At 38.6% G+C, this 15,278-nt stretch overlaps 3 protein-coding genes across 3 annotated transcripts; 1 reads left to right on the top strand and 2 right to left on the bottom strand.

The window, feature by feature from the left end:
• Positions 1-184: 184 nt before the first annotated feature.
• On the top strand, positions 185-2,556 carry LOC110762564 (protein TIC 55, chloroplastic). Its single transcript, XM_021965216.2, has 3 exons — positions 185-919; positions 1,114-1,216; positions 1,308-2,556. The coding sequence occupies exons 1-3, from the start codon at positions 426-428 to the stop codon at positions 2,424-2,426; spliced, it is 1,716 nt and encodes a 571-aa protein (XP_021820908.1). The 5' UTR covers positions 185-425; the 3' UTR covers positions 2,427-2,556.
• A 179-nt stretch (positions 2,557-2,735) lies between these two features.
• On the bottom strand, positions 2,736-10,738 carry LOC110762563 (dynamin-related protein 3A-like). The gene is made up of 20 exons (XM_021965215.2): positions 10,160-10,738; positions 9,773-10,055; positions 9,652-9,680; positions 9,471-9,572; positions 8,871-8,939; positions 8,717-8,776; positions 8,462-8,575; positions 7,810-7,858; positions 7,452-7,561; positions 7,089-7,181; positions 6,879-6,971; positions 6,652-6,789; positions 5,998-6,084; positions 5,348-5,440; positions 4,571-4,613; positions 4,277-4,401; positions 4,014-4,157; positions 3,785-3,837; positions 3,333-3,432; positions 2,736-3,110 (listed from the first exon to the last, which is right to left on the bottom strand). Exons 1-20 carry the CDS (start codon positions 10,541-10,543, stop codon positions 2,928-2,930), a joined length of 2,352 nt encoding a protein of 783 aa, XP_021820907.1. The 5' UTR covers positions 10,544-10,738; the 3' UTR covers positions 2,736-2,927.
• Positions 10,739-11,194: 456 nt separating this feature from the next.
• Positions 11,195-14,085, bottom strand: LOC110762683 (zinc finger (CCCH-type) family protein / D111/G-patch domain-containing protein). Its single transcript, XM_021965353.2, has 4 exons — positions 13,923-14,085; positions 13,136-13,447; positions 12,824-12,884; positions 11,195-12,367 (listed from the first exon to the last, which is right to left on the bottom strand). The coding sequence occupies exons 1-4, from the start codon at positions 14,046-14,048 to the stop codon at positions 11,370-11,372; spliced, it is 1,497 nt and encodes a 498-aa protein (XP_021821045.1). The 5' UTR covers positions 14,049-14,085; the 3' UTR covers positions 11,195-11,369.
• Positions 14,086-15,278: the final 1,193 nt, after the last annotated feature.

The following is a 15,278-nucleotide window of genomic DNA, read 5'->3' as shown; positions in this document are numbered from 1 at the left end:
TTTCACAAAACAAAACCCCACCAAACCAATTATATATATATATATATATTGCGCTGTGCCTCACATGACAATGCATATAATATAATGGAACCCCATAAAATGCCATATCTTCCCCAACCCAAGGATGAAATAAAGAATGTTTTGAGTACCAAAAATGGTACATACAGATACAGGTCTAACTCCAAGTGTGTAGCTAAACAGTCATAGTAGAGTAGCCACCACTATTTCTTGTCGATTGACCAAAGAAAAGATTGTGTGGCTACCAGGAGTGCAACAAGCTTCTAAGCAAAGCAACCTTCAACGCTACACTCTCTCTCTCTCTCTCTCTCTCTCTCTCTCTCTCTCTGTGTATCATCACATATTATTCACTTTGATGATGGCTTTATTATTTCCTCCTCCTCCTTAGCTCTCCCTGCCAGCCAGCCATGTCATCATCTCCCTCTTCCTTTGTTTCCTCTCCAATACAATCAAACATGGCTTTGTTTCATCCCTTTCTTTCTCATTCCGCGTCTCTCCACCACCTCCCCCCAACTCCCAGACAACCACAGCCACTCAAACTGCTCTTATCTCTCTCCTCCCCACCCCACCCTCTCAGACCCTTAATTCCAACAAGAAGGCAGCTAAGCACCATCAAGTGTGGTGCAGTTGCAGACATCAAAACTCCTGCTCCCCCACTTGATGAACATCAGGAGGAGGAGGAGGATCACAAGGTCTTGGTGGGTCCCACCAGCGAGGCTGAGAGGAGAGGAGAGAGGGTCGTGGCGGACTATGATTGGACAGAGGAATGGTACCCTCTCTACCTCACCCAGGACATTCCGGACGACGCACCTTTGGGCTTGACTGTGTTTGATAAGCAACTTGTGCTGTACAGGGACGGCAGTGGAGAGCTCCAGTGCTACCAAGATCGCTGCCCCCACAGGTAAACTTATCTTTTCCTGTAGATCCTTCTATAGCATGGAAATATTTATAGTTGCTTTAGAATTAGAATTTTAGTTTTGGATGAAATCTTTGTCATATTGAACTTCAAATTGTACCTTCATCTTTTTGCTTTGTCTATATATAACTAATGAAAATAAAACTTGGGTCATGACATGACAATCCAATCTTAGCTAGGTTGGCGAAACTATCCGAAGGCCAGTTGATTGATGGAAGACTAGAATGTTTATATCATGGTTGGCAATTTGACGCCCAAGGAAAATGTGTAAAGATCCCTCAGGTCTGTCGGTTTGTCTGTCTGTCTGTCTTTTGATTAATTAAGATTGTTAATGATGTTGAATGTCTCTTTAATTGTGTCTGTAATATCACAGCTTCCAGCTGATGCCAAAATTCCTAAATCAGCTTGTTTGAAGACATATGAGGTGAGGGACTCACAAGGGGTTGCGTGGGTTTGGATGTCTCAGAAGACACCACCAAACCCTTCAAAGATACCTTGGTTTGAGAACTTTGCTCGGCCAGGGTTTCAAGATACTTCTACAACCCATGAGCTCCCTTATGACCACTCCATACTTTTGGAGAATCTCATGGATCCTGCCCATGTTCCAATCTCACACGACAGGACAGACTGGAGTGCGAAAAGGGAAGATGCTCAACCGCTGCGCTTTGAGGTCACCGAGCGCAGCGATAGAGGATTCGCAGGCTGGTGGGGCAAGACAAGTGATCCATCAGCCAAAAGCTTCTTAAGGTTTGAAGCACCATGTTCTCTTCAAAACAATAGAGAAATTGTTGACAAGGATGGGGAGAAGCACTACTTCACGGGTCTATTTCTCTGTAGGCCAACTGGACAGGGGAAATCCATGCTAATTGTGAGATTTGGTGGAACAAAAAGGTCTCCACTGGCAAAATTGTTTCCCATCTGGTATTTTCATCAGAATGCAGGCAAGGTCTTTGAGCAAGATATGGGATTTCTTTCATCTCAAAATGAGGTACTCATGAAAGAAAAAGTACCCACCAAAGAGTTGTACCTTAACTTGAAATCTTCAGATACATGGGTTGCTGAATACAGAAGATGGATGGACAAAGTTGGGCATGGGATGCCTTATCATTTTGGGCACAGCACAATCTCATTGCCCAAAGAGCCTGCTGTGGTGGAACATGCGCCGGCAGGACTTGTTGCCGGTGTTTCTGCATCCTTGCCAGCAAAGGGAGGGATTGGATCCATGCATGCTCCCAATTTGGCCAACCGGTATTTTCGACACGTGGTTCATTGCAAAATCTGCAGAAATGTTGTCAAAGCTTTCCAAGCATGGCAAAAGGCCCTTACTGCTATTGCTGTTGCATCGGCTGCATTGGCAATTCTAGTCTCGGGAAGGCAGTGGAAGGCCCTGCTATTAGTATCTGCAGCAATAAGCTCAGCTGGGGTTTATGCATGCTCGGCTGCTATTGCATTGAACACAACAAACTTCATAAGGACCCATAGGAGATTATGAGCCATCGTTTTCAGGCCGAGAAGACGATGTAGATTCTGTTGCCTGTGTTTTTTATACGTTTAGATTCTTTGATGTTGAAACTTATCTGACAGAATCTCGCTCACCTCAATTGCAAAATGTTTTTTTCACAGTGACTTGTGTAGACTGCCGCATTTGGTTGTTTTATTAAAAAAAAAATTAGAGATAAACAGAGACAAATGTAGCAAAGAAGAAGTTAGGTGCTCAAGAACTATTTACTTTGCTACGATCCTAATAGAGATAAACGGTACAATTGAAAGTTAGGGAAATACATCAAAACTCCCCAAGACATATATAACTAATATAACTCTGCTATTTTGAATTAAAAAATTTTGTCTTTAATCGTACAACTTTAAAGCTTCCATATGCAGAAAGCATACCGGAGAAGAAAACACACTGTACAACCTGGAAATCAGTATGGTAATCATCTAAATGGCCAGTAAAAATTGGATACATGCCTGGCTTTTCTCATTGAAATGATCTTCAAGCTGTGGACTTAGTCATGGTTGGCATGGGAAACGGACGGTATGAAACTTGGGCTATCTCACTGCCGGCTGTCATGTGTAGATGGGCTGAAGTCATCGGAATCCTTGGCAGTCCAATGGAAACATCAGTGCCCAAACTTGAAGTTTGGGATGAGACATCAAAGTCAACCTTCTCGAGTGCCTAGAATAAACAAATAGTTAAAAGTTATCCCTCAAAACGAACAAGAACTGTTTCCTTTTTCTAAAGAACAAGAATTTCTACAAGATGACCAAGGATTTTATTTCATGATATTCAACCAAGACCAATCAAACAAACTCAAGAATTGATTACTTAACGAGCCTTTCATGATATTGTTCACATCACTAAGGAACTATTTACTGTCTAAAACGTTAAAAAAACTACCTGAACAGATTGCTCCAAAACCTTGAATAATTCTTGGTTACGTTTTCTTTGTGAAACAAGTGCATCATGCTCCTGCAGCAGTTCTTCAAACAGGTTCTCTCTGCATAATTACCAGAAGAATAAATAAAAAAACCACTCTCGAAGTTTTCAATCAACCACATGTAGCAATTTCTGAATCATGTTCTTAGAACAAAACCAAAATAAACAAATTTATGCAGGATATAGAGTATTTCACAGAAGTCCTGTCCGTAATGCAGTGCTATTCTTTGTGTCACAAATGCAGTCCTTGTCTTTCAAATAATCATAATAAAGAATTAAATTGCCTTATTTATCAGACAATGACTGTATTATTTGAAGCCCAACGGAAATACAGTTTCAGAAACAAGAATGTTAGTTAATGGCTCAAAAAAGAAAAAGAACTACATAGTTCCCCTTTTGAACAACAGACATACCTGTACAGTTTTTGAATAAAGGTCCTATGAAGGTTCCGTTTTGTAAGATTGACCTAAGCCACATTAAGAATGATACAAATCAATGGACTTCATAGAAGTTGAAAAAAAAAAAAAAAAAAACCAAAGGAAGCTTGATGCAGCAGAGAACAAAACCGGCAATAGTACAAGTGATAAAAATTACACCAGTATAAATGTGAACATATGGACAAAAGGAAGAAAATAGGTATACCAGAAAGTGCATTATAGCTTTTGGAACTAGGTCTTGAATGTTCTTTCTAACAATGTCATAATACGACCGCAAGAGTAATTTGGTTACAATAATTTCCACTGCTTTATTCTCTGTCATTTGAACTGGCCTTAAGCTGGATGGTGGCTGAAAATAAGAAGGACAAGGTAAAAAAGGGAAGACACATTTAAATCCTAGAATGAAGAAATGGATAACATAATAATAAGTTGCGAAGAAGAAATAAAATTCTGTCAACCACATATTACCTCTTTCAAATGGATTATAGAGGGCATGGACTCCGAATGACTTGGTTCACCAAAAGGTCTGCAAGCCATAGACTCTCCAGCTGATGTCCTACTTCCGAATAGAGATGGAATCCAAGCCTTAGTTCCTAATTTTCAAATGCCAAATTTATTATAGCAACGGCAGACTTAACAGATAGCCATACCAACCTATATCTATGCACATGAAATATTTTATAAATAAATAAATGAAGCAAGTTCAATATCCTGAAGGTATAAAGGTTAGTATGCTTCAAAATAGTGGATGCATGAGTTTACCAGAAGATACATGATTCTCGTTATTAGGCTGAGGACGACTCCCCTGCCAACACCAAAACTATATTAGATTGAAGACATCCTATGAAAGAAAAATGATAAGCCAGAAGTAGTGAGGCCCTCCAAACTAGTTTGTTCACAAATCTAAGTTTATGCCCAGTCACTTGGATTCACATTTTAACTTTAAGCTAACGAGATCTGATTTAGGGCTCATTTGGGACTGCTTCTCTAGGAAGCACTTCTGTTAATAAGCGCTTCTAGCAAAAGCGCTTTTGTTATAAAGATATTGAAATTTTCATAAGAAATCCACGTGCTTCCTGGAAAAGCACTTGGGAGTGTTTCATGAAGAAGCACAATGCAAGTGCTTCTCCAGAAAGCGCTTCTATGACCCATAAGCTCTTCTAAACTTTTCTGCCAAACGCTGTCAGAAAGCGCTTTTACCCCTCCCAAAAGCACTCCCAAACAGGCCCTTAAAAGGAAAACATTAGCCTTAACCACAAAGACTTTCCTTGACAAATAATCCAAATCTGACATTTTTCAGCGTAGAGAAAGAGCTAGATAAGACTAGATGCCAAAGAAATATACGAGAACCTCCAAGTTCTTAGGGGTTGCACTTTGTCCTGCTCCGGTGAGGAAATCTTCTCTCTTATAGATTCTGGTTTTTTCCCTTTTAACTTGCAACTCTGCCAATTTTCTCTCTTTCCACTTTCTTTTTGTTCTGACTAACCAATTTCCTTCTGGAAATATCATCAGTAGCCCAACATATGGTGAAAGACATACCTGGTTAGGTAAAAGTCCATTCAAAAGCCCAGACCGAATAGTTCGAGCTGTCTGGGAAGTCTGGGAAGTCTGGCCTTCAGCATCTGTAACGCCCTGAAACATATGAAGAACAACTTTGAGGTATAACCGTATAATTGACAAAACATTTTATTATGAGAACTAATGATAATTGGGTTGAATAATAGTGCAAAGACAGAATAAATAATCCAATATGCAACTACTCTAAATGCTGATGATGAAGATCACAGAAAAAAAAAATCGATGAGAATGAAGATTCAAAACTCACTTTTTTTTGTTTGTGTAAGCATATATCATAATAAGAACGAACAACACACTCAACAGAGATCTGCTTACAGCATAAAAAGGAAAATGAAACACTGCCACTGTACAATTCCTTTACTGATCTTTCAGATTATCAGATCAAATCTGAATTTTAAACTTCAAAATTGACTTCTTAATAAAATTAAATAGGACTTGTGTAACAAAAAACATAGGACTGACAGAGAATAGAACCAAAGGTGCATGACAGTATGTTGTTATGAACCTAACATGTTAGCAGGATGCCGCATCATGTCCAAAGTAGAAATAATTACTTTTTGAGCTATTTCACTTAAACAATATCATTATATCACCAACATGGTAGCAGATACCTGTGGTGATTTCAACAGCTGCATAGCAAGCTCAGCAGCTTTGTTCCCACCTAAAAAATTTGGATGTGAAGTGTTTATATAATCCACCTGAATGAAAGAAAGTTGGTTGATCAGCCTAGGAATAAAAACAACATTAGAGTAAATGTAAAAGAATAATAGCATACCATGTAAAGTTGAGCGATAATTCAAAAGAAGGCATATATACCCAGTCAGTATAGAGATCAGTACTGGACATTGTGCGTGACATGAGCAACAGATCAAAAGATTTATCACTTTCATTTCAACAATGTCAAGTTAAACAAATCATCTATGTTAAGAGCCATCCAGAAGCTAAACAAAAATAGAAGTTAATAAGAACTAGATAACATAAATTGGAGGAGTAGAAAAAATTACTGTATCAGCTAAAGCCAAATTACTTTTTATGGCAAGATTACAATTTTTCATCGAAGTGTTGAGGAAGGTTGACTCTTTCTGTTTTAACAGTTACAACTGCCGACTCATTTTGATTAGATTTTAGTATATTCCAGTATTTAAACAGAATTTTGAGACTCTTTGAAACAATTTTAACAAAAGACAAGAACACATGCAACAATGTCCTAGATCTTAATTCTGAGTGAATAAACTATAGTGTTAATAAGGTTAACAGAGATATACCTCCATCTCAATTAGATTTCCTATCATTCTCTCAGCAGGTTCTACACCATCGCACAAAAATTTTACCATGACTTCGTCCAGATGCTTTCTCAATACTGGAAACCTTTGCAACTCAGTTACCTCACAAGCGTGGCTTATCTGCAGGCAAAATTTTATCTTCCTGGTTACATCTACATCTCATGATTCATGGAAACATACAATTAGAACTCCGTAGCATGTTAACTCACCTTCATCAGTTCATCATAAACAAATTGAAGACACTGAAGGCTTGGGTCTAACAGACGAGCAATTTGTCTCCTAACTAAAAATTCAAATGGGACCTAAAACCAATTCAGAAATTTATCAGCCAATGCAGTGTAAAATCAAGCCATTAGTTTCTAATATTTAATACAAGGGAAAATGAAAGACTGCAGCATTTGTCATCATCATATACTCACCTCAGGCACAAATAAAGCATTTCTTGCACCAGAAGCATTTTGAATAGCCATTCGAATATCATCATCAGTTAGATCATCACAGGGGTCCACTTCCTACAATTCCTGATAGTTAGCAGCCATACACATCTTACGGTGTATCATTATTTCTACAAAAAAGTTCCTTGAAAATGCAATGTAATGATACTTCAAAATTTTCTTCAAGAAAGAAATTGCATGGTATTTTGACATCAGACAACTAAGCAGAAGAAAACAACTGAGGATGTAGTAATATATTGCTTCAGATTAAAAGAAAGCAAAATTTTGTACAATTAGCAATGATCATTAAAGGAAATGCACTCTTAATAAAACTATAGTACATTGTACCTCCAAGCACTTTACAAAAATTGACTGGAGGATGTAGTGGATCCTGGCTCCTCCTGACAATTCTTTAGTTGACATCTCCTGACTTTTTCCATCCACCATGGCAGCAAAAGCTGTTAATTAGTGAAACAGAGACAGAGAAGGAGCAAAGCAACATCAGTGAAAACAGCTAAAACTAAAATAACAAGAAACGAGGTAGTATAAACATCTCTCTCTCTCTCTCTCTCTCTCTCTCTCTCATATTTGACAAAAGGGCACTAATACAAAAAAGATCAATTAAGTGATTCTTTAAAGAATATCAGTTATATAGGTAAAAGAAAGATTGACATTCAACAGATATAACAGGAAATCGAAATCTCACCTTCACAATATTGCGTTAAAATGTTCAGCAAAATCACTCCCTGTTCCATCTGGTTCAGGACAAGTGATAAAATGCTTAGAAAGAAGTAGAAAGTCAATATATTTCCATAAACACCCCCTCCCCCCCTCTCTTTTCTTAAAAGTAGGGAGAGTAAATTTTTTTGAATGTGAATGCCTGTGTCTATATATTTCCCAACATAAAAGGCCAGAAGCAACAATCATCTGAAGTAATTACTTAACAAGACCTAGTCCATCCTGGTGCACAGTTAATACTATCTAGCAAAGTAGCTCTAATGATTGGTAGTTAATCAATATATAAAATAAAATTAAAAATTAAAACACAAGCAAAAGGGTTTCTGTCTAAAAAAAAACACAAGGGTACATATGCAGCCATACCCCGTTTCCACAACTTGAACCCATGAACCACAGGTTGCTTAGGGCTAAGCATACAAGGTTGAACATAAGGAAAAAAAAAAGGATCAAAGTAGTTCAAGAAAAAAATGATGACACTAATGTGAATTGGACTTTGACAGAGATTAGTGATTGGATGAAATGCAACAGGCCGACCATATGCAAAGAACCGTTGTTCCCTAACTGCCCATATGCATTAGAAGCACTAGAGAACACCAAGAGGTCTTTGTGTTGCAACTTACTTTAGATTCTATAGGTTTTCCATATGTCTGCAGTTCTTTTAAAACAGTACCCATTTTAGAATTCAAATCAGCCTTCAAAGCAGGGAAAACCATTCTGATATGCTGCTCCAGAATCTAACACAGAACATCAGCCATCACAACAGTAAGAACAAATGGAGTAAGGAGTAATATAAAACTCAAGAAGCTACATAAGCACCTAAGAATTCCATTTCTCTTTACAATAACTTTGTTATGACTTATATGGTGCATACCAACCTCATTCAGCTTCCTTGCTAACTGGGGGATGCCACAATGATCAGAGAGACCCCTGTATACCTTTAACATGTATCACACACAATAAAGATGTTCAGTGGCAAGACAAACAAATAAAAAATTGCTCAACATAATATACAAAGAGAGTGAATAGTACTGGGTGATCATTGAAGAATTTATCCTCGTAAGCAAGTGCGGTAGCAATGCCACAGTTTTTATTGATGTCCTGTGACACAAGAATAAAACTTAAGAATGAAGCCTGACCCTTGCAGACAGCATTTTATTTTACAAGTCCATGAAGGCAACATTACAAACGCTACAAATGTTTGAGAGCATGATGGCTCAGTACCTTACTATTACAACAACTGCCAGCAATCAGAAAAGTGGTTAAATCAGAAAAATGTGTGCCAAATTGAAAGCTAAAATAGAGCCACACTAGGCCTTACACTGCACTTCCAATTAAGCAAGCCACATGCAATTTGCAGCATTGTTTATCCTAGTACTCTTGAAGAAGAAGTTCTATTTCTAACCAATTAAAAGATAATACTAGTTACTCAAATCATTGAAAAATCCAACAAAGTAGCCAATAAATGTTACCATCCGGTGTCAATTACACTCGTAGTCACCAGGAATAAAGTCAGTTGCAATTTAGTAATTAAAACAAATGGATGTTACAAAATTAACTATTTGAAGTCAGTAGCAATTTAGCAATTAAAACAAATGGACGCTACAAAATGCACTACATGAATGACTATACCTCCTGGCTACGATTCACAACACCAACGTAACCAAGCTTTAGTGGAATAACTTTCCCAAGCAAGAAGCTGCGGGCATCGGTGCCCCTGTCCATTATATCAAGCTACAGATGGAACAACGGTGCCATAATATACCATAACTGAAGCGTATAATAACAAGAACACAAGAGGAGAAACACAAACCTTGGTGATAACACCAATTGTACGAAAACCTGTTAAGGCATTCATGTCAGCGGTACAGAACAATAGAATCCAACGTATGCATTGCACGTAAAAATTGAATCAAGAAGTAGAATGTGGGTACCAGCTGGGTCGGCTTCTCTAGCCATCTGAAGTGCATCGGAGGTTGCCAAATCAGAATTCGCAGGAGTAACTGCCAATATAATGCAGTTTTGTTGCGAAATATGGGTCATAACCATCTTCCTAATCCTTGCTTCTATATCATTAGGTTGATCTCCAACAGGAACTTTGGTGATGCCGGGCAAATCAACAAGAGTCATATTAAGAACATTTGGAGAGGTAATCTTCAGCCGAATTTGTTTATCCGAAACCCCTTTGTTCAATCCTGCCTCTCTTTCAGTCTCAGCCTGCAATGAGAAAACAAATTATTGGACTATAAGTACAAAAATTGTCATAGCCTCTCTACTAACTGCATTGTTAAGAATCTCAAGCTGAATTTCTCAAGCCGTGCCTGAATTTCTGCGCGAATTTCAGAGAAGTCGTAGAAGCGCTTTTCAGGCAAGTGGCGAAACTCGCCCCACTCGGTCCGGTCATCGTCGGGTTTGGGCAGGCGATTCTCGAGCATCAACACGAGCGGTCTGCGAGTGCAGATATCGCAGCCGCGAGGAAGAAAGTCGCGGCCGACTAGTGCTTCGAGAACGCTCGATTTGCCGCTGCTTTGGCTTCCCACAACCGCCACTTGAGGCAGCGAAACATCTAATTCGCTGCCTGCCTGTGCGAGAATGTCCTGAAGCTTGTTGATGATCGGAATTAGCGACGAACCGATCGTCACTGAAGGTCTTGAACTGGAACTAGTAGGCAAAGAGTCAACATGTCTAGCATCTAATTCCCCCATTGATTCTCGAGAGAGAAAAACCCTACGCTACAGTCTAGAGAGAGAAAAACAGAGAGTGGGTTTTTGAAGTAAAGTTTATATATAAAGGGAGAAAGAGGTGCGTGCGAGAGTTTAGCTGGTGTAGTTCTTGGAGGAGAAGTAAAGAGAACGAAGGAAACTGTTTATGTTTCTTCCTCAAGAAAAAACGAGGGACCAATTTCTGTTTATTCGGGGTTTAGTCGAGGGATATGGGCCGTTGGATCTTGAGCCGACGCTGTAAATAAGAAAATTAGATGAAGTATAACTGTCCCTTTAAGATCGGACGGTTTAAAATGACCCACCGGTATGCTGCCCAAGCCCAAGCCCATCAGACCCCAAAAAGGGGTTTTATAATTTAAAATATTTTTTATTTTTTGATACATTTGGTTTTGTTTTTTTTAAGCGTCAAGAAAATAGAATATAATTGGAGTTTATAATTAGTGAGAGAAAAAGTTATTGGAACTGTTTTTTTCTTTTTTTTCTTATTTTTTTGTCTAAACCATGAGGTGGTCCTGGATGGGCCCCAATTATGGGTGGCACCTTTAAGCCTTAACCACAACCCAGACTAATCCCCACTCACACCGGGTCGGCCCGTAAGGGGTAAAGTGTTGGCCAAAGTGGTGACTCCGTACGAGTATCTATTTTATTTTCAGTCAGGGACAATATCATTAATCTTGGGGGAGGAGAAAAAGGTCAATTTACGTACAACTCATGGGACCAAAAAGTATTCTTCACCTAGGAAATTTCCATAATAAAAATAAAGTTTATATGATTACAAATGATGCACGTAAATAAATACCAAGAGGTCCTAAAACTTAAGCCATCTCTTCTCTTTTTCTTTACTGACAACTGCATTTGATGCAGAAGCCTGAGCTGCCTCAGCCTCTGCCAAAGCTTTGCGAGTCTCGGTCAATTTCCTCATTGCAGCCTCATAAACCACCTTCTCTTTTTTGTTTCTACTCGCCATTTCTTCAAGCTTCACAACTCGCACCTTCAAGTCCTTCACTTCATCATCATACGCAACCAACGCCCATCGATCAACTTTCTTCCCCTCTCCTGAACCTTTGTTCTGCTGCTTGTTCCCTGATCCGCCATTCAAAGCTTCACCATGCATTGCAAGTTGGCTATTAATAAGACTAAAGACATCTGGTGTGGATTCCTCTTCTTCTTTTGCTGCCCTTGCCAATGCTGCAAACTTCTTTTCACGTTTCCTCTTTCCACCCCGGCTACGCTTCTTTCCTTGATTCTCCTTACCCTCTTCAACTTCACCTTCATGAGAACCAACAGCAACAGCTAGGTCAAGAGATTGCTTTGCTGGAAGGACCTTCACAGAGATGGGATCTACAATTCCCTGCCCGGATGCACCTAGACCCGTTCCTTCAAGGTAACCCATATTGGCCATCATCTTGGAAGCTATGCCCCGGGTGTGGTTCTCCCACTTTGCAAATATGGCAGTATCTGTCTGGATGCCCCTCTGCAGGATGGTGCTTTCAAGGAATCCTAAACCCTGTGGGCCCTCATCTTCATAGTCACTAAAGTCAGATTGTTCTGAGCTGGAATCACTTTCTTCTTCAGCACTCATTTGAGCATACTCCGATAATGTAATAGCTTCTTCACCAAGATTTGCAGACCTTCCATCATCTCGGAAAACAACTTTCCCAACACCACCATCCCATGATTCAAGTTCAGCTTCCCTCCAAACACCAGTTTTACCATCTGTGACTGCCCAAATATTTGACCCCACAAGTGACTGCTCCCATATTGTTGGGGTATACTTTTTCAGTGAGGATAGTGGGACATCAACTCCTGTATGCATAGAAACAGGTGAGTATGGAGATTCTGAGAAAAACTTATTCAAAAAACAGCAGTAGCATCAACAGTTGAAACGTAAAGAAACAGCTTTTATAAAAATTTGATGCAAAGCCACATGTACAACAAAGAGAAATTCAAGATAAGCTAAATTCAGTGACAGCTGATTCCCAATCAATAAGAAGGTAGAGGATCAGCTGAAATGATCAATAGAATTTATAGATGAAATACACCAAGACCAACATTGAAGAAAAGGGGGGTGAAGTACTTATGCAGCCTCACTAGCTATGCCCACCAATCTAAAATATCGCCTGGCTATGAGCCTATGCCCACCAATCTATCTCACACCATGCATTGTTCTGGAGTCTAATAACAATGCAAAAATGGGAGCAGTGGGACTTTAGACAAGTTACAGTACTGACTTGTCCATCAATAGATATGATAACAACATACCATGTGATAAGCGGCAGTTAGTACCAAATCGACATCGTTGTTGTAGAAAGAACTTGCATATCTGCACTTTGGTGGTGTAGCATTAGTATTTTGAAGTGGTTATATAGCATTAGCATATTGAGTATTAAAGTGACACAAACCATCAGGTTCAACCTTATAAGAAATGTTTGTCCTTTGTGTCCTTGTTGCTTATATTAAATTAAAGACTACACTCAAGGGTAGTATGTTCCTCTCCAAAGTCATTACTGAAAATGCTATAGAAACAAAAATGACAATTCACAAGATAGACAGAGGACCAGTGAATGTACGCACCAGCATATTTTCAGATGTAGGAGTGAGGAAAGAAATCTTAGCAGAATTAGAACCATCCAACCCTATAACTTGACCATTATACCAGCGCCCATCAGTGTGACGGAACCTACATTTTGACCCAACAGTATAGCTCGGTTCCTCTAGAGGCTCCGGCTCAACATCTGTTGGATCAAGAGTCTCCACCTTGACATCCTCATCAGCATGAGCAGAACCATCTAATACTAAATCAGCTTCTCGTAATAACCGAGCACGTTTAAGGTGCAGGAGCCCTTCCTCAGCATCTTTAATCGCCTGAACAATCTCCTCGTGAAGCTGAGAAAACATAACCCCAATGTAACAATGTCTAACGAGTCACTCACACAAAGTCTCTGCATTTAAGTGGGTTCTGAGAGGGCATAAATATAATGGCTTTCAAAAACCGACCTATATTTCCATTGCATCACATACAGACTTATCTTCCTAAAAGATAATTAACTTGCAGACCTAAGACCTTGATCCTTCACATTTCTAAATGCAACCCATTTAAGCTAATTTCAAGCACAATAACCTATCTGGAACCGAATATAAATATCATAATACTAATAAGATAATTCATTTGACAAATTCAGCAATAAAATTGTACAAATTGAGAGTTCTACGCTTTTATTCCCAACTCTCCGCTGGATTAGACCAAAATCGTACTCCACTAACACAATAAAACGTAAAGCCTAACATTATCCCTGTTCTTTCGTGGTTTTTCTCGGTTACCAAACAGAAAGTTTACACATTAGAGTAAAAGAGGATGTACCGCGAGTATCTCGGTATTGTTAGGCTCGGAGGCTAAAGCGTCGTTGATGGTAGCGAGAGAGACTCGTTGCTCTTGCAATTGAAGCTCCAGCAGGTTCTCTAGAACCCTCTCTTCCTCGTTTGCCATGGTTGTGTTCCAAACGCTTACTCTTCTCCGACGTTGAAACCACGTTCGGTATAAAAACTGAAAAGGAACTTGGGCTCCTCAGACAGGCCAATACTACAAATATTCGAAATTGGGTCCAAACAGAGTAATTGTGCTCATTGGGCCTGTTTCGCTGAAACATTAAAATTCAAAAGCCCAAAATATAACTTGGTCTCCGAGTCCTGAGTCAGAAGCCGAAACTGTGAAACTCCTCGAGCTAACTCATGTGGCGAGAGAGAATGGAGTAATGAGTTAAGATTATGGTTAAATACCTTTTTGGTCATTTGGTTTTACATGAAAATTAAATTTGGTCATTGAGAAATTTTTTTAGCAAAATTGGCCACTGTGTTTCCCAAAATTTACAATTTATAGACATTCTATTATTTTCCGTTTACTTCATTTAAGTGCAATTTTTATTTTTATATTTTTACGATTTAGGGTATATTGTGATATTAAGATTTAACAAATTGAGGGAAATCTTGGGTTGAAATCGGAATTGTGAGGTATAGGTCATGGATTGGATGCTATATTTAAGCTTGAATCGATTGAGTGAAAAGTGTATTGTGACTTCAAATGGCAAGGAGACGTAATCAAGGTGATAGAGCACCAAAAATATATTGGAAAATAGTTGATTTTCATTTTAATTTGATTTGCCTTTTTTATTTTCCTTATACCTCACAATTTCAATTTCAACCCAAGATTTCTCTGAATATGTTAACCCCTAAGGTCCTGTTTAGTGGGCTGACTTGGACTGGTTAGGATGGGCTTTGAAGCATTGGATTGGTTTGGCTTAGACTTACTAGGCTTTGAGTCCAACCCTGTTCATTTTTGCACCAAACAACATACTCGAATTAACTTCTTCTCTATTTTTTTAATAAATCAGATTTTTATTAACAATAATCAAATGCAAAATTCCAATTTTTTGCCTCAGATTTTTTATGCAAAATCCTAAACAAATCAAAAAGAGAACTCATAACATCAATAATTAAACCCAATATCAAACTCATATCAAGATTTTTTTCTTAAATAGAAAAAAAAATAGAAAATCAAACTCATATCAAGTTTAGAAAAACAGAAAAGAAAAAAAATATATAATTTATTGCTAGTTGTTTTCCTTCTTCGTCTCTGTTTTCTCTAATTCACGCGATTATTGGGCTTTGTTTGATTTTGTTTTCAAAGTGGTTTTATACATAGGTACCAGGTTAGTCAACA

Source organism: Prunus avium, chromosome 1 (assembly GCF_965620075.1).
Source record: "Prunus avium chromosome 1, drPruAviu1.hap1.1, whole genome shotgun sequence".
Classification (NCBI taxonomy): Eukaryota; Viridiplantae; Streptophyta; class Magnoliopsida; order Rosales; family Rosaceae; genus Prunus; species Prunus avium.
The sequence above is the reverse complement of the archived record's forward strand: the minus strand, read 5'-3'. Positions and strand labels throughout refer to the sequence as shown.